Raw genomic sequence first — 26,413 nt, forward strand, 5'->3', positions numbered from 1 at the left:
CTATATATAGAAATAGCATGTATATGTAACTCATATGAAATAGAATTTAATGATCAAATCATTAATATTTCGATATGAATGAGGAAATGAGTGCTTGAAACATAATGTTGATATATGGCCAATTACAGCATATTTTGAGAAGACAGTACAGTATATGTTCAAATTTGTGACTTTCTATATCGGTTTTGTACTGTTATCAAGGTAAGAGAGCTTGAATTGCCATGAAGCAAATGGTTTCTTCTGTTGTGTAGTTGTTACTCTGATGTCAAGCAGGAGAATGGTGTTTACAAGCTAGGAGCATTAAGTCATTTCCTTAACCTGAGTTAAGGTTTCCTTTTAAATGATGTTATAAAACACACAACATCTCTTGCTTGATAAAATGTGTTGAGTGATTTGTTGCTTCTATGTACAGTAGATGTGTTATCTTAGGTGTATGCTCAGTGTTATTCATGTTAGACTATACTGAGCACTGCTGTTATATAATGAGTGTTACACTCCATCCTATACGTTTCACCACTCTCTCAGGGCGGTCTGAACATCCCTGCAGAGCACACACACATTTCATGTATATTAATGTACTGAAGGTCAAATTGTTTCTTGTGAAAGAAAGTGTAACAGCAATTTAAGGGACTCAGAAGTGATTAATCACATGAAATAGCACTTTTCAAACAAAATAAAGGTTTATTTATAAAAGAGATAGGTCAAACATCAAAATTTGTAAAATGTACATGGCTGTAAGACTCTTTTGGCCAGATTCTTATCATTATGTAATGGTACATAATATTTAACTGATACTGCATTACAAAGTACTAAATAACACACAGAAGTCTTTCTTGACATTAGTTTATCTGTATTCGAAATGCCTCAAAATAAGTCCAAACAATTATTCAAAACGATTTTTTATTCAAAATAATTATCAATTATATTGTGTTCATATACAGTATAAACCATCACAGCATTGAAAAATATCAAAAATCAAACAACTCTGCTTCTTTCTCCTTCCAGAAGGTGAAACTACGATCAATATATTTACAAATTTCATCATTACTAAAAATTGAGAAATCATTGCTTCCATCTCTGCTGAGATGTCCTCCATCAATTGGTATGGTATTCTCGATGATAACTTGTGGCACAACTTTAACCTCGGCACAAGAATCCTTTACAGATACCTTGAAAATCCCATTTTCTCTTTTCCCAAAGTACTGCATTTTGATGTCCTCGAAACCATCTTTCCACTCACGTCTCCCAGCTTCAATGTCCCCGAGGACGGCCCGGTGGAAGTCTCGGACTGTCTCCCAGGGAAAGTTCCCTATGTGGTCGAACACCTCAAAGCATAACAGGTGCCTCATCTTGCGCTCCTCAGCTGGGAGGTCCTGCTCGAGAATGTGAAAATAGCCGAGCATAAACAGGTCAAGGGTCAGGCTGTCATAAGCAACAGGAGCGCCGTCCACGCGAGGAAGGAACTGCTCGGGCGAGTAGGTCACACGCTTCCTCTGAAGGCTCCGGATCTGTCGTGATGGGACCCCTGAGGCGACGCGTTTCCAGTTGCCAATCATCTTGTCTATTGCGGTTCTTTGCCTGTAGAGATGATACAGTGATCTGGTTCCTGGCTTGGATACTGGAATTGTTATTCCTTCTCCTGTAAGAGTGCCAAGCTCTTGTTTTATCTTGGCTCGCATTGATATTGCATACGCAGACCTTTTCCAGTGGCTCAAAAAGAGGACAACGATACGCTCCTTCCGCAAGCAAGTGGTCTCCATCACTTTAGTTGCATCTTTGCCCGGTGCCTGTTGGCATTTTATGGCACTGTCATTAACGTGATTTATGTCAGTGCTTTGGATTGTCCCCACGGACTGCAAATTTCGATTTGTTGATGTAGACAGTTTTTGCTGCGTTGTGTCAGATGTGTTGTTTAAAAGGCCAGCAAATGGGTAGATGTTTCCTATCTGACCTTCAAAGTTGGACCTCAGATTTCTCACAGATACTCCTGACTGCTGGATCTCCAGTTCCACCTTCTGCCTACGTCCTCTGATTGAACTTTGCCTCTCTGGCTGGTATGTGAAGACCGATGCCAGATCCGTGTTACAGATCCCATTCTCGCCGTTTGTTTCCGAGAGGTTTGTCAGGAGCAGTGACATGCTCTTTACTATATTTGAGATCCGATTGTACCACACAGGAAGAGGCAGAGATTCCTCCATGTTTTGGAGCTGCTGGCACTGGGTGTTGACGGTGATATTAACGATAGGAGCAGGAAGGATGGCCCTAAGTTCCTCCGCCAGCCGGGCAAGCTCTAGTTCATAGGCCTGGCATCGTTTTTTGAGGGAGATTGTTTCGATCTGTCCCTCCAAGTAGACCAGGTCATCTTCAGTAAGCAGTTCTCCAAAGGGGCCCAAAATTACATTGTGTACTTGGGAATACCTCCAACCGTCCACCTCAATATTTTTATCACCGTTGTCCTGTATAAGACGAAACAATTGTTATTGTTACATTGTCATATGACATGGTGTGTTATGGAAGGACATTTTAGCAATACAGTTTTATGTTGGAGGGGTTTAAGCAGTTTACTTTTCTGCAGGGGTTGTCTTCTTTTTGCAGTCGAGCCTGAAGCTTGCGCACCATAACCTGCCTCTTCCATTCAGCAATGGGCCTCCCGTTCTCATCATGGGTCGGGATCAGAGAATCAATGTCAGCAAGATTTGCTTCCAACTCTGCAAGCGGAGCAATTCCATTCTCTCCTTTCTGGAAACAAATTCATACATATTATGATATCACTATACTGCCTCAGTTGCAAATAAATACATTCACTTCAAGTCAAAATAAAATGGCATTTGCAAACTATTTTACATTTGTACATTCAGACCTGAATGTAAATTTACCACTCCACTCTTGAAACACTGATCACACCCACTTTTGAGAAAGTTGAGGTCAAGTTCTAATGAAGTGCTAAACTTGTAAATGAAATGACTAATTTATTTCATATGATTTGTCCAGTAAAATGTGCATCAGAGCAATAATTATATTGGCAAGATTTTTAAGAGGCTGCATTACACAATACAGTAAGTCCAAGCCTATACTGTAAAATAGCCTACTTCTGCCACAGAATAAAACTTTTTTTTTTTATATATATTCTGTGGCAGTTTCTCACACTTCTGACTTTATTTTAGATTTATATCTCAAAATTCTGACTTTTATCACTGAGTTGCAAGTTTGTAACACACATTTATTTCTCACAATTTCAAGTTTATATCTAAAAAAAATTCCCCTTGAAATTCTGGCTTTCAAATATAGGTTACATCAGCTGAAAAGGAAAAATGTTTCAGAGGCAGAGTAAGTCATTACATTTTGATGACAAATTATGAAGAAACTTGTTTTCTTTGGAATAATATGCACTGATGATGTGAGGACAATAAGATCTGAAAGATAAGAAAGTACATAGGGTAAATTGTGATTTCATGTTGACTTTTTCAATGTTAAGGCTAGCACATACATTTATTGTTTGTCCAGTGAAGACCGCTGTGATTCCTGCTTGTTTCAGTGACCTCATGGACTTATGAGATAAAACCGCTTCCTCTTCCTCAAGGTGTTTCTTCATGTTAAATGAAGTTACAACTATACACCAAAGACAGAAAATGAATTAACTTTAGAAATATATTTTCTTATTATGGATGTTGACCTTTTTGTCAATTAGAGGCCTGTAAAGGTCTGTAAAAACAAATGCAGGGTCATGCACTCTCACCTGTAGAGGCCACTTGCACATGCTGAATGGTTCCAGCTCCAGCTCCAGATTTTTTAGCCTGTGAGGAGGCCGGTATTGCGGTTGAGGAATCCAGACATGCTGGAGAGGGCCGGGGCTGGGGAGGCACTTCATTCACCGGCTGCTAGGAACAGCAAAACAGCCCAAGCAATTACGAACAAGTGTGTCTTGTCATATTTGTTAATAATTCAAAATCATCACCTTGGTATTTTCCATCCGGCCACTATGATCACAGGACTGATTCTTAATGTCCTGGTAGGGGTTGGATGTGTTAAACAAGGTCCTTTCCTCCTCTATGAGAACAAAGTCTGCAGACTGCTGGAGCAAAGCAATGCAAGAACAGTGTTTTTCTGAATTAAAACTCAATTTCTTCACAGTATTCTGGTGCAAAATACAGGTCTAGAAGCACAATGTACATCTTGATCTGCCCCCCAGCGAGCGAAACAGGAGCTCCAACTGTTTAGCATAGCAGACCTCCCACTTAGTTAACAAAGGAAAACTGCCTATAGAGTTCAGTCATCTGATCGGATGGTTCAAATGACCCATACCTGCAATTGCAGTGATTGACTTCTTTTATGGCCATTAGCGAACTCTCTTCTTGCTTTTAAAGCTTGCTAAATTAATTTAAATTAAAATTCATAATGTGCCATACAGTTACATTACAGCAGCAGAAAACGAAGACATAACCTTTTCAATGCACTGTATACATGTATTCATACACTACCGTAAAACATTTTTTTAAAGAAATAAATACTTAATTTTTCAGCAAAGATGCACTAAATTAATCAAAATTGACAGTAAAGTCATTTCTAAGGTTACAAAAGATTTTTATTCCAAATAAATCTGTTCTTTTGAACATTCTGTTCATCAAAAAAATCCTGAAAACCATGACCAGGTTTCCACGAAAATATTAAGCAGCACAACTGTTTTCAACAATGATAATAATAATAAGAAATCTTTCCTGAGCATAAATGGTTTCATCTATGACTTAATTATTTGTGTACACCATAATGACAGGATGTTGTTATAGTCATGCTTTAATATAGTCTTTCTTGATAACATTCATGATATGCACAATATTTTCCCAAAGGCAGTTGTTTTGTAATCTGATATTGATTTTACAGTTTTAGAGAAGCATTACTGAGAACACCCAAGAAAAACTCTTATATGATTGCTCAAACCAAGAAGCAATACATGTTATAGTTATTTTGAAGATATTTCAAAGATTATTTTCTTTGCAGTATTATTTTCAATGAATGTGTAAAATCCTACACATTTAATTAAAAGGCTTCACATAATAAAATATATAAAAGAGTAAAAGAATGTTTATGAAATCTGAAATAACTTACAGTCCACACCTTCACCGGTCAAGTCGTCACAAAGTATAACAGTGGAGTGTAATGAGAGCATCAGTGCTCCAGCCATCCAGTGGCCAAATGCTTAAGGATCAGCACACTATAAACAGTGAGCTCAGACAGGAGGTCTTCATAGTAAAGTATAAATAATTAAAGGGTGGGATTAGGTGAACCGTTGTTCTTTACAAGTTTAAAAGTCTCCTCAGCACACGTTCCTTGCCATGCTTCACCAAAGCACAAGTGTGTGTTTCTCACTATTCTTTTTTTTCTTTACAGTCACTAAACTCTATTTGCTGTTCTGAATGTCTTGTAATGTGGTAAGAGTATTACTTCAGTTCCACAAAAGGGCAAAGACCAAAGAACAGGTCTTGATGGTGAATCGATACACAAACATGAACAGACAGTTCTAATCTCTATTGTGGTGTCACATTAGTATCTATCCGTAACTAATTTGCTGTTACGCAAATTTAAACGAGCTTCACTTAATACCTCTCTGTCACAGGCACCTCAACCGACCGCGAGCAAAGAGGTCAACACACATCAGTTACACAGACGATTACATATGCAGGAGGAACAGATCAGGCAATTCTATCTAAGCATCAAATCACTCCAACTCTATTCATTTGCAGGCAGTTCATGCAGGCTCTATTGTATTATTATATTATATTGCTATACTTACAGAATTTTTTATTAAATATGGAAACATTTATGTAAACCTATGTAAATTTTACTTTCAAATTTGTACAGTTTTAAATTGAACTCCCTCAATTGTCAGACAACTTATTCCATACTGTATATATAATTAATAAATAATAATAAATTATTCAACCGCCATTGCAAATCAGGTTTATTGGCAATATCTACAGACTTTCAAATGGTTGCAAAGAACAAATCAAACAAAAGCTATTGAAATAGCTCAACACAACAAATGTTTCAAGTGGTTTCCCCAAATTCAACTGAAAATGCAACTTTTAATGACTTCTGCAGTCTCAAAATGATTCAACCCCTTCATGGCAAGCATCTTTAGTACTTAGTAAAACACCCTTTTGCTGTTATGACTTGCTGCAAACGAGATGTATAACCAGGCACCAGCTTCTGGCAGCGTTTCTGAGGAATCTTAGCCCATTCTTCATGAGCAATGGCCTTCAGTTCAGTAATATTCATGGGTTTGCATGCCGCAACCGCCTTCGTCAAATCCCACCAGAGATTTTCTATGGGGTTCAAATCAGGTGACTGTGATGCCACTGTAGAATCTTTCAAGACTTTTTTCTGCAACCAAGCCTTGGTGGAATTTGAGGTAGGCTTGGGATCATTGTCCTGTTGGAAGGTCCAATGACGCCCAAGCTTCAGCTTCCTCACTGATGGCATGATGTTTTCACCTAGGATTTCCTGATACTACAATGAATCCATCTAGCATTCCACATGCTGCAGTTTTCCAGTGCTAAAGAATGCAAAACATCCCCAGAGCATCACCGAGCCTCCTCCATGCTAGACTGTAGACAGAGTGATCTTATCAGCATATGCTTCCTTCTTCTTCCACCAGACATACCGCTGATCCATAGGGCCGAAAAATTCCAGTTTTGTTTCAGCGCTCCACGCTCAACAGAATCCCAAAACCTCTGTGGCTTATTTATGTGATTTTGAGCAAACTGGAGCCAACTTTTCTTGTGCTTTTGGGTCAGTAGTAGTGTTGTACATCTTGGAGTTCTGGCATGCGTTTAGTACACGCCTTACTGTGCAGCAGAAACCTTAATGCCTGTTGCCATGAAATCTTGCTGCAGGTCTTTTGCAGTCACTCGAGGCAGGTTTTTCTGAACCGGCCTTCTCAGAAATTTGGTTGCAGCCATTGATAGCTTCCTTTTTCTGCCCTGTCCAGGTGGTGTAACCACTGTTCCTTTAACTTTGAACTTGCAAACTATGCTTCCAACGATGTCTCTATAGGAACATTTAGTGCCTTCGCTATCTTTTTTTTGTATCCTGTTCCTTGTTTGTGAAGGGTGATGATATATTCTCTTAACATTTTGCATTATTCTTTTGACTTAGCCATATTTCTAACATGCAGTCAACCGTGACACTCAACAAACCTAGCCAGTTCAGATATTTCAGGTGTTCTAGCTCAAGCACACCTTGTGCAACTGATGAAGCCCTTGATTAGTTGCATCAGGTGTGCTTGATACAACACCTGTTTTGCAGATTTGTGCTGTTGTGAGGGATTCTATTCAGAGGGTTGAATAATTTTGAGACATTAAAATTTTGAGTCATTAAAAGTTGCATTTTCAGTTGAATTTGCGGAAACCACTTGAAACATTTGTTGTGTTGAGCCATTTCAATTACTTTTGTTTGATTTGTTCATTGCAAACAGCTGAAAGTCTGTACATTTTGCTAATAAACCTGATTTGCAATGGGGGTTGAATAATTTTGATTACAACTGTATATATATATATATATTTATAGAGAGAGAGAGAGAGAGAGAGAGATATGAATGGATTAAGCAATTCTTAAGCATCATATCAATTCTATTAATTTGCAGGTACTTTATACAGGCTCTATTTTATTATTTATTATATTAATTATATTATTTTACATTATATAATTTTTTAAAAATATATTTTTAATTTCATGCCAAATTAAACAAGGTTTTATTGGAGATTATATGCTGTAGAGAAAAGTATCATTTATAAATTATTTTACAAAGTGCTTTTTATAAAGAAAAGGTTTTTAGTGCCATGTGCCAATATTGTGAGTGAACGTTTTGAATTATATTAGAATTAACCCATCTATTTTGCATTATGTCTGCCCTTTTCTCCATTAGCTTTCTGTTGTAATAATTAAACTGATCTTATGATTATTCCTCCTGTAAACAATAATTATTGTCAAGAACCCCACTGTGCTTCTCACACTTTCCTTTGGGGACACCCGTACACACTGGAGCCATGCCAGCATAAACAAACAAAACATCGGCACACAAACTGGTGAGAACTGCACATCTCTCTCTCGTCGGCTTTGTGATGGATTGACTGAGCATGAGTGACTCCAATCACACAGGAGTAAAATGCCCTCTGACAAAACCACTGACTGCGTTTATGAGCCTCTGCCTGACACCTGAGACTGAGGATCTTATATCGTCCTCACCCCTGGGGCTCTGGAGCTCATGCTGAGAGGGGCGTGAGTGATAGCTGATAGGTCCTTCATGCGCCAACCAGACAGTACTGAGTGTCTCGCTAATCAGCTTGTGTCAGGCCATAACGTTTTAATATGCCATCGTAGTTATGCTATCAAAAGAAAGGGTGACGCTTGCATAGTTTCCACTTCATTTATGAACAAATGACATATCTGATGCCCTTTTGCAAAGGAGTGACAAAGGAGGCGGAGCTGAAATATAAGTATTAAGTGAGTTGTACGTAGAGAGCATTGGTGTTTATGATACTATCAGAAGTCTTGTTCATCGTTGAGTTCTCTCGACTGGATTCTGACCTTTTGTCAATCACTCAAGTTATGGATGACATAAAATGTTCAGCTACATTCTAAATAATCAGTCTACAAATGCACAAAATGGGACTAGGCAATTCAATCATTAGATTAGATGACACAAGAAACATTTTTACAATGACAACATTCTCCTAGAGAATAAATACACACTTGTCAACACTTTTACTCTTAGCAGACGTGGATCAAATTATAATCAAATTATTGATGCCTCTGTTATTAAAGGATTAAAGGTATCTGTTTAGCCTTCTGAATGTTCCTGTGAAGAATATCTTGGCCCATATCTAATAAATAATGGAGAACTTCTTCAGCAGGAATGAATCATTTGGTCGCAGTGTGGGGTTTAATAAATGCACTTTAATGTGTTCCTTGTCCTCTATTTTGTAGCATGACTCAGCCAATATGAGCTACTATTTCATTAGCTCAAATATATTCATGCAAGAGAAGTGAAGTGTTTGCCTGTAGGTGGCAGTAACAGTTTGCTATTACAAGGTGGAGCATTACCAAAACCCAGACCATCAGCTGTCGATGTTTGCAATATTAATGGGTGTAAAGCACTTAAGTAAATGTAATTAATTGGTATACTTAAGTATTATAATTAAATGAGGAAAACGTTTTTATCCAAGTGTGGAATATGACACAGTATCCATAATTTACCTTAACTACAGTTCGGGTTTTATTCTGCATTGATTTGATCAACAGTAATATTGTGAAATATTATTACAATTTGAAAGAACTCTTGTCTATTTTAATATATTTTCAAATTAAATGTATTCCTGTGATGGCAAAGCTGAATTTTCAGCATCATTACTCCAGTCTTCAGTGTCACATGATCCTTCAGAAATCATGATGATTTGATGCTCAAGAAACATTTCTTATTATTATCAGTGCTGAAAACACTTGTGCTGCTTAATAATTTTGTCGTGATACATTTTTTCAGGATTGAACAGCATTTATTTTAAATAGAAATCTGCTGGAACATTATAAAGGTCTTTACTGTCACTTTTGATCAATTTAATATGTCCTTGCTGAATAAAAGTAAAATCTTACTGACCCCCAAATATTTGAACATTAGTGTTTACGGAAGACACTGTATGAAAATGGACAGAATTAACTATGTAAAACTGTTCTTGCAGTTAAAGAAGTTGTGCTGAGGAAAGTACTAATTATCTTACATGAGCATCTGCATCACGGAGGAAGTTGGCACAATCGTGATAGCCATTATATTCTGCCAGGTCCACTGCAGTAAACCCATCCGAATCTCTCTCCAGTGGACTGATGTGATTGTTCAGCAGCACTCGGCAGCACTGAGGGAACGAGAGATTACAGCTGTCATTCAAAACCTTCAAACACTACTTAAACTGTGTAATCCTCAGAGATGTCATGATAAGGATCTGTGATTGGAACTGAAGGAACGTTGACAGACACCTCCAGTTCTCCATTCTCCGCTGCATCATGCAGGGGGGTCCCACCCCAGAGGTCTTTCAGGACTTTTGCTCCCATGAGTAAGAGACGCTCCACGATGCGATGGTGGCCCTCGCTAGCGGCGAAGTGCAGTGCTGTGGCTCCATCCTTGTCCTGACAGGACAGATTCAGATCCGTGAAGGAGGCCTAAAGACCCATATCAGAGACAGAGTCAGTGATAACTCTTACATAACTCTCAAATATATTCAATAAAACTTGAGGGAAATCATGCAAAAGTGACTGAAGCAGCTGTAACTCACCAGCCAGACCACCAAGGCGTAGTGTCCCATGTGGGCAGCTGCATGCAACACACTCATGCCATCTTTGGCCTGCACATGGACATTTGCACCACAGTCCTTCACCAGGTATTCAACCACATGCAGATGCCCCTCCTGACAGGCTAGATACAGTGGAGTGGCCCCAGTACCTGTCTGGCAGTCCACACACCTGCACAAATACAGCATACAGCATAATATAAATCTTTGCTTAACTCTTTCCCCGCCAGCATTTAAAAATAAAATAAAAAATTGCCAGCCACCACCAGCATTTTTGATAATTTTCATAAAAATTGAATGGGCCCCAAAATATTTTGTTGTATGAATATTTGAACATGCAATAAATCAGAAGAAAAAACAGCATTTAAACAAAACCGTTTTATTCTAGCTTCATGGATTGCATTCCTTTTTTTATCAACACTTGTGGGTAAGTTTAATAGAAAAGCAACATTTTGAGCAAAAAGCTGGGAAAAAAATCACGTTTTTGTCAAAGACTACGACTGGATCGAATTCAGAATGATAATCAAAACATAGATGGAGGAGATCGAGTCCATCACCAACACCCCTCTTTCAGTCCTGTAGCTCATCCTGGGTCGACATTTAATTCAGTAGCCTAACATTAGGCAGTTTTGATTTATATGATGTTTAATGTTAATGTTATTTATTTATTATTAATGTTTAATGTCACGTTATTTTACATATGCATATGATTAGCCTACATATGATATCGCTTGTTTCTGCATCTTCCTCGGACGTGTTTGGATTCGGAGAATCCGGAGATTCAGTACTTTTGCAGAATCAGATGATGCGTAATAGCGCCCCCTACCGTATAACAGTGAAAACACGGAAAATCCCGTCAATGGCTGGGAGAGTTCAAGTCGACCTACAGCTCATACCAGTGAAAGTCCCCCTATGATGAAAATCCAGCTTTTAATGTTGTTTATATTTCTATGTGGTGTTTTTAATATGCTTTAAGACGAACTATGTGCGAAATTAATAAGTCAACACCATTGCTGAATATTTTCTGTAAAACTGCAGTGAACCAAAGAGAGTCTCAAAAACGCAGTTTGAAATCGCTAGTGTTTCTGACGTCACAAACTACCTTGTAACCAATCAGGTCAAGGTGTGATCGTCAACGAGTGGATCTCTGAGCTGGAGTGAGTGAGAGGAGGCGGGGCTAATTTGCATATTTATAGAACCGGGTAGGCATGTACTAAATGAGGCATGGGTGTAGAGTTACATTCAAGCTAATTTAAGGCATGAATAATTTTTTTCAAGGGGAAGCTAAACTTTGGTGATCAAAGATGAGGTTTAATGGATAAAATTGACTACAGGGTGTCAGGTATGCTTTTCATCCTTTGAAATGAATCCAGTCCAATTCAGAAAACTTTACAATCCAATTCACATATTCGCTTACATGTGTATTGCATGTAGGCCTATTCCAAACAAAATGCCCAGTCGCTGTGTTCAGAAAGAGTATAATTATTTTTCAAATTTTAGCAAATATTTAGTAGGCCTATAGTCTCTTCCACTGACCATTCACGTTCGTAAGACGTAAAACGTATGTAAATATACGCAGCACAGCACATATAGTATGTGAAAGATATTTTTGAACCTGAGAAAATAGTCAGATTCGAGCGTTTACATGATTAACTGATCTGATTATTTCAGGTCTACACCGCCCCTTGCAATCCGATCGAAATTTCATTCAGAGCTCACATACAGATTATTTGGTTGCATGTAAACGTAGCTGTAAAGAGGTATAAGCTCTATTGCATCATTAAGTAGAAGTTGGTGGTTGTGCAGATGTACAGTAAACACACAGGTGGCGTCATGTGGCAGGTAAGAGGCTCCTCATATATTATAGACAGAGCCCAGATGGTGGGTTTGACATGTGTCAGATGACCTTTTCCCAGCCTCCCTGATGAGTAACAGCTCCCAAGAAAGGGCAACTTGACTCTAAACTGCTGCCTTCATCTGTATGTGTTTAAGCATGATGACTCATAGTTTTGTCCATACGCAAACATACACAAGTTATGTGGAGCATATAAAAGTAGTGATGAACTAAAATATATTTAAATAGTGACCGAGTGACTACATACTGTAAGAAAAACAATCATGCTTTGGTCAATTATAATTATGACAGCTTTAAGTATGACATAAAAGGTAGAAATTACAAGAAACTAAGTATAAATATGAAATAAAAAGTCTAAATGATGAGATATTAAGTCAATTATGAGATAAAAAGTCAACATATTGAAATACTAAGTAAATTATGAGATTAACATTTGACATTTTTATGACTGTTTATATCATTATGTCATAATTGTTTTTATGTCATAATTTTGACTCATAATTGACTTAGGCCTGGTTTCACAGACAGGGTTTAGATTAAGCCAGGATTAGGCCTTAGTTCAATTAAGACATTTAAGTAGCTTTTATAAACATGTATTTTAAAACATTACTGGTGTGAATCTTGAGACAAAACAATATTTTAAGATATGTTAAAACATCTCAAAAATGCATTTTAGTCTTAAGCCTTGTCTGTGAAACCGTCACATTTTGTCATAATTATGATTTACCAAAGAATGCCATTTTTTCTTGTAGGCTTTTATATCTTTCTCATATGTGTGGCATTCAAATTTCTGATTCATTCAAATAAATCGATTCATCCTAAACAGTTCTCTATCATAAATGTGAATCAGTTTTAGTTTGTATAAAGAAACCAATTAAATAACAATACACCGTTAATTCTTTTTTATTTATATGCTGCTGTTCTGTATCGTTTTCGACTCATTTATATAAATTATTTAAATGATATTCTTTTCATTTGTATTTATGTTTTCGACTCATTTATATAAATTATTTAAATGATATTCTTTTCATTTGTATTTATTTATTTATGTTCAATTTTGATGATATTTGTCCAAATTTTACTCACCCTCATGCCGTTCCAAACCTGTATGATCTGCAGAACACAAAAGAAGATATTTTGAAGAAAGCTGGTAACCAAACAGTTTTGGTTACCATTGACTCCCATGAGGACAAAACTAAAAACTATTTTCAAAATATCTTCTTTTGTGTTCTGCAGAAGAAAAGTCTGAAGGACATGAGGGTCAGTAAACGATGACAGAATTGCTTCAATGAAGTTGAAACACCTTTTTTTGGCAAAAGAGCAGTCTGCCAGTAGTTTAACGATTTTAAATTACGAGAAGCTTCTGACAAGATGGAGGTTCAAAGTATACTTTCAGGTGAATTAAAGCGGAAGCTTTTTAGCCAGTCAGGGATGGCGTAACAGACAGTGAGCCTCACCGTGGGGAGCTGGACATGAGCAGTTTGAGGGAGGTGAGATCTCCGCTGGCTGCTGCGTAATGGACAGGTCGAGCTCCACAATGCGTCTGTGCCTCTGTACTGCCTCCCTCAAACAACAGCCACTGTACTGCCTCCGCATGGCCAAACCTGGCAGCCAGGTGCAGGCCCGTCGCTCCCTCGCCATCACGGTCCTGTAGGCCAAAACAAAGACAGGCGTCAGCATCCAGTACCCAGTTTGAAGAGTTCTGAATTATGGGCATAGTAAGTACATCACAATGACCTTTCAATACACTCATACGCCATTATACCATCAGTGATATTAATAAAAGAGGTGCTTCTTTGCTTCCATTGTACATCCATCATCAATGACCTGTGTAATTGACAGTAAAGGAAACTGACACAGCAGCCCATCCTCAAGAACGCCATTAATCCCGCTGTCAAATGTAATTTTTCTCTCAATAGATCATGGCACTCACCTCAATCCCACACTTCTCCCATCTCAGCAGCCACTGCAGCTCCCGCACATGCCCGGTGGCAGCAGCATCATGGGCGGCCGTAGCTCCATTTCTCGTGCAGGTGTGGCAGGGGAAACAAGCTTCGTTTACCAGAAACTCCAGGCAGCCCAGTTGCCCGCAGCGGGCGGCGTGGTGGACAGGTGAAGCTCCCTGGGTGTCTGTGATGGCTGGACTGAGGCATCCGGACACATGCAGAGCCCTCAGAGCTTCCACATCCCCCTCACGAGCTGCCTGAATGGCCCTGTGGAGCACCATGCTAGACCTCGGCAAGTCGAAACAAAAGTGGCAGGGGTCCTTGGGCTGTACCCAACTATCTCTCTCGCTCCCTCTCTAAAATGATACCTGAGCTTGCTGACAGATGTCCATGGGAGAGATGAAGGGGGTGGATAGCGCTGAGCCAGAAATGTAACGAGAGCCCTCATTTGAACATTTATATCTGCTTATATTCTCAGATACAGTAACAAAGTAGGATGATGGGAGAAGATGCTCCGCTTAAGAACAATGTGCAACAATAAGTTTAGCATGTGCTGGGTGATGATGTATCATCCAGTGTGTTAATAAGGGAAATAAATAGAAACATGTACTAATTTAGTTGTCATTGCACAACATGTAAAATTATTCAAAGTGGACTACTGGGGCTAGATAATCTAGATGACAAGCAAAAGCAAAGCAGAGTCCCAGTAAAAGAGACTCATCTGAAAAATTGTTATTCAGGACTTAAATTAGTTAAAAATTAGGGTTACACTTTATTTTAAGGTGTCATTGTTACAGTGTAATTATATATGCAAGTACTGGGTAGTATTACTGTAAGTAACTACATGTACTTACTATAAGGTTAGGGTAGGATTAGGATTTGGTTAAGGGTTAGTTGCATGTAATTATGCATAATTTACTGTTTTTACTATGGTAACATATGTAACAAGGACACTGTAAAATAAAGTGTTACCAAAATTAGTTATAGAAAGTTATTCTACAAATTTTATACATATTTAATCACCCATATTTTACCTGGAGATAGGTCATAGCAACACTTTGAATTCAAAGTGAATGAAAAGCGACAATGCCTGAAATGTACGTCAACTCATTGAATTTTTGAAAAATAACCCCATTAATTACAATAAGTATTAGATAAAAAAAAATAGGGTAGTTATTTATTTTACAGTCCCGTTTCCCATGTACTTATTATAGTAATTACAATAACTAATATTGATTGAATACTGATTTTCAAAAACTGCCTTTGAAGGATGCATTCCAAGGTAGAAAGGCATCAAGGCACCTCTGCATCTAATATACAGTACAGTGTAAAAAGTGATCAGTTGACTTAACTTAAAAAAAGTGAGGAAACCCATAGCCCTAAAATTAAGTACATAAACTTCAAGTATTTGAAAAAATTAAGTTATGTGAACTTGACAATTCCAGATAACTTGTATTTTTAAGTTTATTTACTTAATAATTGTAAGGCAACTGATTACTTTTCGCAGTGTAGCTTCACTTCCTTTTTCCTGATTCCTTCATCAGATCGATTTTTGAAGTCAGCATAGATGTATCATTCACTGCCTATGATATCCCACAATCCTGTGAGTTCCGATCTGTTACAGTTGAGCTAAAAAAATAAAGATGCCGTCTGAAAGTTGCTGATGGTGGTCAATTTGATCTCTTTTCTAGCGAGAAATAACCATTGAAGTAATTAAATATTCAGTTAGTTATCACCAAAGCTCAATCTATTTTGTTGTAGATCATTAAACCGTTATGCTGCATTAGAAGCCTGTCCGAAATCAGTTTCGTGAGGTACCTTTGTGCTCAAATGCTCCCTGCAAAGTCATTGCCTGATAAAGCCGCAATGTAACAAGTACTTTCAATCAAGTTTACTTTCAATCAAGTTTACTTTCAATCAAGTTTGATGTTTGGCCCTTTATAGTAAAAAAACTTTACTCTGCATCTAGACAAATAAGAAGTCCAAACTCTTGCAACGTTGCGCATATTTCACATTTATTTCACACCAGACAAAGTGTTAAGTGTCCACAGACATTAGAAGACACAGGTCCAACACTCAAACAAGTTGAGCACTGAGTACACTACAGCCCATTCATTATGGTATAAAGTGGTTATCAGCCGTGTGCTAGACCACAGTTGGGTTTATATACAGAGAAAATCAACAAATATTGAAGCAATTACAGTAGCTACACTTAGTTTATATTGAGTTTCTCTTTTTTAAGTTTGGAATATTTGGATGGATGAAAGAGGTTTATTCAAAATGATGCTCAGAAAGATGTGGTTCCATTGAGAGTGAAAGAGAGACACATTATCAACTACAAACCCTAAAAATCTTGATTATCTCCAATATATATGTATGCTGACAAAGTCCTGCTGAATGCTTCGTCTTCAGGGCATCATGTAAATGCGAACACTGAATGCTCATAGTCGACAGTGATCCTTCAAAGCGGTAAAATACGACTGAATCTATTATTTTTATGTAAATGCTACTCTTATACTGTATGGAGGTAAATGGAATACATTTGATACATTTCATTAAAAGCTGAATAAATATGTACAGCATGCTATCATGTACATAGCATAATCAAAGACAGGAATGGGTAAAAAAACGTCAGGGCACTGGGAGGTATGACTGTCAACATATTGTCCAAAACTTAATCGTCTGTCCTTCATTTACACTTCAGATCCATAATGTAAGAGTCTATAAAGGCATACTTGTACTTAAACTTAAACCGTTTTGAGAGGTGAAGACCAGAACCGCTCAAATCTCTCAGATACATTCACAGCTGCTACATTTTGTGCTCTTCGGGTTGGCTGACCCATTGCACAAAACATCAATCCTCATGAGCAACATACTAAATGGCTGACTGACCAATAGCATGAGGCCAAACCAAACAAGAGATTTCTGAGTTCATCAGCATCTGGTAATACCTCTTTAAGATGTAGTTGTCATGACAGGAAACACGGCTTTTCTATACTTGGTATACACACATCTTCATCGTACAAGGCAAAGGGTGGAGCAAAAAAAACTATATAACAGATACACTTCTACAGCTGAGCTAAATAAAACATTTCTCTATATTGGGGATCACAAAACTTTTAGTAAAATCTGAGTTTATAGACTTTCTGTTTTATGTTGTAACACTAAAACTGGATCTTCTCTTACAAGATGTCACCTCCCTAAGAAAACACCATGTAATAGGTTTGAATACAGATATTCTATTATAACATGTAAGGCTGGGATGACCTAAACAAAACAGCTACAAAAGAGGAACTATGCAATCAAGATACAGTGTTTCTGAACATAAACCTCCTGCATTATATTATTCGAAATGTGTGTTATAGTGTGCACTGATGTATTTGCGTTCAGTGTATCAGTAACAGGAAATTTAGCAACACCGCTCTAATTTTGTGCGTAAAAATAAGCTGATGAAAAGTGAACATTAAAGAAGCTGATTCTCTTAGCAGCAAAGCTCTAGTGCAAATGAACCAAAACGAACCTGGCAAATAAAGCTCATTATCGAAAGTGCAAGGTGAATTTTTGAGTGACCTCATAATAAATTATGTTTATAAAACATACAATGCTTAATAAATAAGTAAACGTAAAGATGTAATGTAAAAAAGACATTACAGATGAAAGTAAAACACAAACTAAACTTCTGTATGGTAGACGTTTTGTCCTTTAGCGATGCTGATTTTTGTCGAAATAACAGACAATTACCTCTTTTAGTCTAAAATCCATCTCAATTCTATCTTAAGCTCTGCATCCCTTTGAAAAGCGCAATGATCACGGCAGAATGATCAAAAGCAAGAGGCAACTACTGAAGCCCAGGTAAAAGCACTTGACATTACTCTGAAGCAGCACATACAGAAACAGAGCATCGAGTCGAATTTACAAATGAACGAATGCCGTTAAGAGTAGGGCAGTGTCTATGATGCCGTTTTGCCATTCTAGCTTTTAGCTACTGTTCGTTAGTGGGAAGTGCTAAATATATTTCAATGTTGTAAATGTACACTAAATAGGGCCTGAAACACACATAAACACACATTCTGTGAAGCCAAGCCCGCAGTCTATGGTTGGCATGGACAGACTGAGGGGGAATGCTGGGACGGGCAGGCAAGAGGCAGCTGTGATGGCATGGGGACAGGGCACTTATAATCACATGACCTAATTACATCACTAAGGCCTGTAAGGGCCTTTTTATGGTTTGAGCCAGAGAAAAAAAAATTATTTCACATCCTCATCTGTCCTGATTTTCTTCTGGAAAGCTTAGACCTGTGGGTAGAGAGAGAGAGATTAGGAGGAATTCAGCGATATCAATGACCATGACCACTTAGAGCAGTGGTTCTCAACTGCTGAGCTGCAACCCTAAAAATGGGTCACAGGTCTGTTTTGACATCAAAGATATCTGTCTAAACTAACTGTTAAATGTCACTGACATTTTGGTGCAAATTCATCCGTCTTGGTAGAATTAGGCAGATGCCAACACAGCAGTGTTAATTTAGTATTATTTAAAGTGCCCCTATTATGCTATTTTTGAGGTTCCTAATTTAGTTTCGGAGGTCTCTGACAATAAGTTTACATTCATCCAAGGTAAAAAAAACAAACACTTTAATAATATACATTGCATAACACATCACCTTATTTCTCAGAGAGTCTGAAACCGGTTTGTTCGAAGATTCAGTCTCTAAACCCATAATTTCTGAGAGCCTACTCTGCACTGATTGGCCAGATGGCTCAGTCTGTTGTGATTGGTCTACCGTTTACAGCGCGTCGGAAATGAAACTCTAATTACCACATCTGAATTCCAGCTCTGAAGGCTTCCTCAGTGCTTGATACATAGTGATACGAACATTAACAATGGCGTCGGTTTTTCCAGTCTCATTTACAACTACAGTGTTTGAGGGCGGGTCAAAGTTGATGTTATTCACAGGCAGCCAATAAACATCATAGACTGGCATTATGCAAATGTATTACATTGTTACATAGCTATGTAACAGGAAGTGAGACTGGAATTACTGACGTCTCATTTCGGCAGTTCAGAATCGATTCTGTCTTTTAGGAGACAATAACTCTCTTTGTCGTGCACATTCATTTTTATAACTTTTCAGAATTTTTACATTCACAGCTATATTACACACTGCATGAAAGTAACATTTGAAAAAGCATAATGGGGCACTTTAAAATACTATTATAGTATTTATTCATTTAGAATTTTTGATTTGATTTAATTTTAGTTTTAGTCATTTTGTTTTGTGCTTTTGTCATTTTTAAGTTTTATTTTTTTTAAATATAGCTTTTAGTCACTTTAGTACTTAAACTTATTTTATTTCAGTACTTAAACTTATTTTATTTCAGTACTTAAACTTATTTTTATTTCAGTGAGTTGCCTATGCAACGTTTCACATTTTTATATATATATATATTATATATATATATATATATATATATATATATAATATTTTTTTTTTTTATGAAAGTTTAAGTTTTCAGCTAAGTATTCAACTAATATAAAAATTTTATTTTATTTCAGCTGTATTTCAATTAATGAAAACAAATTTGTTAATAACAACAACAACCTCACATGTTCAACATATACAGGTTTTGTCGTAAAAAAAACTATGCAAGATGAAGGTAGGTTTCATTAAAAAAAAAACTAACATTTTAAGCAAAAAGCTGCGAAAATCACATTTTTGTTAAAGACTATATCCTGATCGGATTCAGAACGATAAATCAAAACACAGATTTGAGTAGATCGAGTACACAACACCCCTAATGCTTGCACAATCCTATCGACATTTCATTCAGTATCATTAGGCAATGCTTTTTAATGTTAATGATTGTGTTATTTTACATAAGCATATAACTACATAGATATCACTTGTTTCTGCATATTCTTCGCATGTGTTTTGATCAGGAGATTCAGTACTCTTTCAGAAGATGCGTAATAGCGTCCCCTACCGTATAACAGTGAAAATTCTGTCAATGTCGGGGAATCATTTTCTCACAAACGACGGATAATTCTGTCAATGGTGGGGGAAAAGTTAAGTCTTTATTTTTTGCTTTATAAAGAATTTTGTTATTGTTTTGGGTTGCTACTTAATGTTCAATGTAAAATCTTGAAAATCCTAAAGCAAAATTAGTTGAGAAGCACTGATTTAAAGTGTTACATAAAATTAAAGAGAGACCATGATTGAACGAAGACTTTATATGTGGTGTTGTGACTGCTAAAGGAAAGGAAATCACTGAATTTATTTTGAATACCTGATAGTTCCTGCCAGCAGTGGGTTGAATGCGTACAACCAGTCATGCATCTCTTTGTCATTGCCTGCTTGGAGGAGAATGCTGCGGTGCTCAGTGCATACTGAAAAAGTGTTAGGAGCCTGGAAACAAAACATCACATGGGTTAACAAAATAAGTTGACAAAAAGCTAGACAGCTATAGCTAGCTGACCACTTTCCTCAGTAATCATGTGTATAATGTCATTAGATGAGGAATAAATGGCTCTTACCCTCAGCATGGTCTGCTTATCTTCGCTGTACTCCACCTGAGCAGAGGACAGGTTGATGACGGCTCTCTCCACGCAGTCTCTCTCGCTGCGGTACAGGTAGACGTAAGGCCGTCGCACCACAATGTACCGCTTCACCCAGCCACTGGTGTGTGGCTCAAGAAAGTGTAGATAGCCTTTCTTTGACACAATTGGGCTGCAGTCATAGGAAAAATTATAACAGATATATAACAAATTATTTGCAGGGCAATCAATAACATGATACATTAGGATGTTAAAGGAAAAGTTAAGGACAGTGAGTTTTTCTACTTGCTGTAAATATATTTAATTGTCTTTAGTGAAACTTTAAAAGAACAGTTAGCACTAAAGTACATTTTAGTTACATATGTTTCATTATACAATTCAACAGTGGTCTTGGACTTTATACTGACACCTAGTGGTGCGGATGCAACGTCATACATAAGCAAAAGTTTCAGTTATCAGTACCATTGTAGAAATATTTGCATGCATATTTTATTCATTTTGCAACTGAAAGTGTACAATATGGACCCTTTTTCATAAGAAAAAAATGTTTTCATATTTCATAACACTATTGTGTTATATTACCTTGTCATTAAATTACTGAAAAGTAGTTAACACTGCTATACGAGTGTTTATTATACAACGGCTGAGAAAGTGACGGCAACTTTCTCACTTCTGACAAACGTAATCAATCTCTCAATATTTTGTATAAACTTAGAACTATCATGGATTTTTCTTTTGTTACTAGAGCAAATCATTTATATTTTTGACAACCTCCGCTTCTAAGAACCCTGGAAATGTGAAAAGGGTCCATTGGGACAATTAAAGAGATAAAAGAAACAGTATTTGTCATGTGATCTCAACATGGCAGCCACTATGTAAAAAATGGTTTCCAGGCTACTGATACTGTATGACTCTAATGTGAGTGTACATTATTTTACTCGTACGAGTACTACTTCTGTTGTAAAACTGGATGGAAAAATGTATTACACAGGCTTTGTTCAAACTGCGTACAAATCTGGTTTGTTTTTCTAATTGATCTTTAGGTCATTTTGCAAGTGATCAATCTGAATAATTTGTACAGATAGTTGAAACTGATGTAGATACACCAGATATAGCAATGATTTAAAGACACCCTGTGGTGAAAACCAAGTTTTTAACATTGTTTATATGTCTATGTGGTGTTTTTAATATGCTTTAATGCAAACCATGTGCAAATTCATAAGTCAACACCATTGCTGAGTATTTTCACCTTAAAACTGCAGTGAACCAAAGACAGTCTCAAAAACGCAGTTTGAAATCGTCACAGACTACCTTGTAACCAATCACGTCATGAGGGGGGCGGGGCTTTAGCATATCATTAACTATTCTCTGGAGCAGAGGAGTCTCAAGAGAAGCTAGGTTATCCTGGTATATTTTTCTGTTGATATGAAAAATCAGGTACATTTAGCAATATAGCAGGTGAATTATGTATATAATGTATATTACGATGTTATGATGAACTATATGCCTTTCTCCATTGGAGTTCTGAGTTGTTCAAAGCATTTCTAAAGATGCTGATTATTAGAAGGCAGCTGTCTGACTCTGAGATGGCGAACGGAAACATGGTTTGTGTAAACGTTAGCAACACATTATTAGCTGTTTGATAACATAGTCAAGCAAAAGGCTAATCGTATTAATTACAGTTATGTGTCCGACGTTGTAAAGAGCGATTCTATTGTGCAACGTTTACTTCCGTTGAGCGAGTGGATCTCTGAGCTGGTGTGAGTGAGTGAGTGATCCCTCAAAAAGTCAAGTTAAATTTCTCAGACAGACTGTTCGGGGTGCTACCTGACACGAATCTCCTGGATGTTCGGGATGAAGGCACAGCTCCTGTGTTTTCTCTCTATGGGGCTGAAGGGGTCGAGATCAGGGCTAGAGGCACCCGAGTTAGCCTCAGCTCCTCTGTAAAATCACACAGAACAAGAAAGTCCTGTTAGAAATAATGTATTTAAGGTGTTTTGAGAGTGAACAGACAGTACATAATCTGATTCTCAGAGAACTCGTATTAGACATACTGTGATCATATTTAGGGCTGGAACAACGTGTCGAAGTAATCACATCGATTACACACCGTTATGTTCATCCCTAGGACTCACAACCACATTCTCGACTAATCCGCACTGAATGAACAGAACCGCACTGGACTAGTTGTCTGACACGTCATCTAATTTGAGAACTACAGTTAACTGTATAATCATGATGGGTTAAGTTTACTCACTATCCGCAGGTCCACCAGAGCTGCATTGGGTGTGAGCTGCGAGGCGCTTAAACGGACTCTCTGCTCTCGGTTACTAAGCATTTAAAGTCCTTGTTGGTTGTTTATATCTGATGAGCTCACGCCTCGATTGGACTTGTTTTTTAATAACATGCTGTTAATTGTGATAAAACTTCCCAATGTTATGGACATTGCCATTTTTGATACTGTTGCTGAAAGTTCTTGCAAATCCTAAAAATGTGCAGGCTCGTATAAAGCGGCACAGCCATACTTGCCATTAGCATCTGCTCTAGAGTTTTGTTTTGTGTGAAACATGACAGGGGATTAGGAATGAACATAAACAGTGTATAATCAACGTAATCGATTATGTCGACGCGTCGTTCCAGCCCTAATCATATTAGAAGGGGACTCTGGGTTTTGTGTTGAAAATACACTGACCTGAGGTCTGGATTGCCATAGTGACTGTCCACCAGTGATGGGCAGGTGGAGGAGGGTGTCAGAGTGCTCAGAGGTGAAGAAGAACCATCTCTTAAAAAGGATGCGGACATCTCTGACAGCTTAAAAAAAAAAGAGAGAGAGCACCACCAAATGATAAAGTGGGCAACACATTAAAGTGTCTCACATCATATTCCAGAAAATGCCATGCTTACCCTTAAAGCATCTATTACACTAATCATGCTGCTCTACTCTAAATGAGTAAACGAGAGAAGTGAAGTGAACACAAATTCTCTTTAAATGACAAAAGGACTGCTAAATGAGAAAGAGAGATATAGGGAGAAAGAGAGAGAGAGAGAGATATCTGGTCTGCACGGGTGAGAGAATGAGGCAAGGTCTGTATGGACACTAGGGCAGTAAATGCTCACCTTGCTCTCACTGAGACTGCTGCTCACCTGGCTGTACTGCCTGTTGAAGGTGTGCATGAGCAGTCGCACACACTGAAGAGAGAAAAAAACAGGAAAAATAGGAATAAAGTACATAAAGTGTTCATTTAATATAACAGTAACAGTAATAAAAACATATCTATCTATCCATACATCTATGCAATTTTGCTTCTCAAATAAATTTATCTTGTTTGGGAGATGATATTTTACTGAAAATAAGAGTAATTAAGAAAAATATTTATTTTTGCAGTGTTTGCGGAGTTGTTTTTGTGCAAAACAGTATTGGCAAATATTTTAGACTTTTATTTGTTTTAGTCAAACTGGACTTGTGGGAATAGGCTATTAGTGTTAGATTATGTAGATATGTAGCTGCAGACGATCACCTTGGCAGCCAGCTCCCTTTGCCTCTCGTTGGGACTGTCCAGACCCAGACTGACTACCGGGCTGATCAGGGGGCTGGAGGCCTTAGGTGAGTCCATAAGGTCTTTGCCACAGAAAGAGTCCTGTCCCAGCAGCAGAGATGCTTCTAGCTTCTCTCTCAGCAGAAGGTAATGCCTGGTCTTCTCCACCTGTAAACAAACACACACCTCAGAGTCATGCACTTGACTGAAAACAAAAGTCAGATTATAGCCAAGATTAAAAGCCCTTAAACATTCATATGGACCATATTGTACCTCTTGTAGGAGGCTAAGTTTTTCCAGCTCCCACTGGTGGTCCAGGATGAGGCTATCACTGCGGGGCCTCCAACCAGCAAGGTTCTCCTCTCCACGCACATACGCCACTGAGGTGTCCAGCACCCGTCTGCGCCTCCTTTGCATACCTGCACCATCATGGTCAAAGTGGAACAAAAAAAAGAAACAAACAACTGGGTTAAATCTACAAATATACGAGATAAAAATTAGGTTATTTGTCTGAATTTGTACACGATAACTTACCAGGACTTCCAATGTCAGCCAAATGGCAGAGGCTTAATTCGTACACTCCAGTCACACGGTTACTGAGACACAAAAGACCACCGTAGTGTTTGACAAAACATTTATTTCTGCTATTGCGGTGATAATTCAAGTGAAAAACTGTTTTCAAATATCAAGTCTTGAGCATTAAAGCTTCTAAATGGTGCATTGGTTGATTTAAGATCAATTTACTCGACTGCAGAAAGAGCCAAGCAAACTTTCCTCACCTCTCAGATGGCCTAAAGGCACCAGTGCTGAAGAGGTTTCGAATGGAGCGAGACGCAGGAAGTTTAGCGTCTCTGGAGTAGAACACCATGCAAAAATCCTTAGTGATGACAGTGGGCTGAGTGCAGTTCTCCATCTAAAATTATAGCAAAAACTTAGTGGAACGTCTCATAACCAACTAACAGGCATACATTTGAATTCACTACTAAAATTGTGATTGTGTTGATATTGCTTTTGATGAGTTCCAAAATATCCCACATTGATTAAATGTCATAATTTGATAACTTTATTGTGGGAAAATGTGAGTTTTCCTCACCTCAAGATAGGCAGAGAGGGTGATGTAAATTTTCTCTCCATATGGAGTGACACGGTTCAGCAGAAGGGAGTTGTGCATGGAGCTATCCCATGCTGCCTCAAAGCGGTAAAATGTCCTGAAAAGTAGGAAACAGCTTAGTGAATTATATCAGTGCTTAATTTTTTTCTTTATTTGAACAATTTTGAAGGCTTAAGAAGGGTTACAATAATAAAAAAAAAACTGTACTGTATACTGAAGGGTAAAAAAGCATACCTATGGTCAATTCCCAATGACACTCTGACAGGAAACATTAAATTACCATGTTAGTGAATTACAATGTTGTTATTTATTAATTTATATATATATATGAAGAGTTCAGATGCAAAAGCCTCTAAGTGCCATCTGAAATTTTCTGCTAGAATGATCATTTTTATAAAGCTTGTATATTTAAGTTCAGTAATTTCACTTAAATGACAATTAATAGGAAATTTGCATTACTATTTAAGTGAAATTATTGAACTTAAATATACGAGCTTGATAAAAATGATCATTCTAGAAGAAAATTTCAGATGGCACTTAGAGGCTTTTGCATCTGAACTTTTCATACATACTGTAAATCAATAAATTAGAATATTAAGAATATAATTCATTTAAATACTTTTTTTCATCATCAACATCAAACATCATTCAACATCAAAGTTATGAAGTTTTAGTGTTGTTAACACTTTAATTAGTAATTAAAAAAAACTGTAATTGATTCACATACATTGTTTAAATATTTTGGTATTGCTAACATTGCTAATTCAAATTTTTGAAAACATTTTATTATTTAGAGGTACTGGAGGAAGGATCTCACTTTACATATCAGTGGTGTACCTGTCATCATAAGATGGTCGTATGTAGCTCGAAGAGAGGATGTTGAGGGACAGGATGTTGGGGTCAATGATAGTCTCATCTGCCTCGGGTGTGTTACGGATGCGCCCTAAAAAAGAACAGATGTGATGCTGAGTCATCTGAAACTCTACCTGAACATTCGCCTTAATAACATCTTCATTTGTCCTCAATGCCAGCTGGCGTTTAATGCGATAGAAGCCAGAAATTCTGATAAATAATGTTT

The 26,413-nt window shown here is 37.5% G+C and overlaps 2 protein-coding genes across 14 annotated transcripts in view; both read right to left on the bottom strand.

Moving 5' to 3' along the window:
- Positions 1 to 934: 934 nt before the first annotated feature.
- On the bottom strand, positions 935 to 14,416 carry espnlb (espin like b; the record flags this gene model as incomplete). Its single annotated transcript, XM_079876759.1, has 10 exons — positions 935 to 2,456; positions 2,566 to 2,739; positions 3,488 to 3,609; positions 3,737 to 3,878; positions 3,956 to 4,072; positions 9,771 to 9,902; positions 10,024 to 10,206; positions 10,320 to 10,506; positions 13,647 to 13,837; positions 14,123 to 14,416. The coding sequence occupies 10 exons, from the start codon at positions 14,414 to 14,416 to the stop codon at positions 969 to 971; spliced, it is 3,030 nt and encodes a 1,009-aa protein (XP_079732885.1). The 3' UTR covers positions 935 to 968.
- Positions 14,417 to 16,128: 1,712 nt separating this feature from the next.
- The window catches only part of kif1ab (kinesin family member 1Ab), a 31,588-nt gene continuing 21,303 nt past the window's right edge, over positions 16,129 to 26,413 (bottom strand). For 8 of the 13 annotated variants that reach the window (XM_079877489.1, XM_079877498.1, XM_079877495.1 and 5 more), the window contains 13 exons: positions 26,173 to 26,278; positions 25,570 to 25,593; positions 25,318 to 25,432; positions 25,004 to 25,137; positions 24,759 to 24,820; positions 24,498 to 24,643; positions 24,207 to 24,392; positions 23,806 to 23,877; positions 23,381 to 23,499; positions 22,516 to 22,629; positions 20,668 to 20,860; positions 20,421 to 20,539; positions 16,129 to 18,431 (listed from right to left, as the gene is read on the bottom strand). In XM_079877489.1, coding sequence (XP_079733615.1) covers positions 18,389 to 18,431; positions 20,421 to 20,539; positions 20,668 to 20,860; positions 22,516 to 22,629; positions 23,381 to 23,499; positions 23,806 to 23,877; positions 24,207 to 24,392; positions 24,498 to 24,643; positions 24,759 to 24,820; positions 25,004 to 25,137; positions 25,318 to 25,432; positions 25,570 to 25,593; positions 26,173 to 26,278 — 1,433 coding nt within the window. In that variant the 3' untranslated portion in view covers positions 16,129 to 18,388. The remainder of the gene's footprint in view (positions 18,432 to 20,420; positions 20,540 to 20,667; positions 20,861 to 22,515; positions 22,630 to 23,380; positions 23,500 to 23,805; positions 23,878 to 24,206; positions 24,393 to 24,497; positions 24,644 to 24,758; positions 24,821 to 25,003; positions 25,138 to 25,317; positions 25,433 to 25,569; positions 25,594 to 26,172; positions 26,279 to 26,413) is intronic. The other 5 variants (XM_079877490.1, XM_079877487.1, XM_079877488.1 and 2 more) reach the window with 1 other exon arrangement.

This window comes from Squalius cephalus, assembly GCF_949319135.1.
Source record: "Squalius cephalus genome assembly, chromosome: 7".
Classification (NCBI taxonomy): Eukaryota; Metazoa; Chordata; class Actinopteri; order Cypriniformes; family Leuciscidae; genus Squalius; species Squalius cephalus.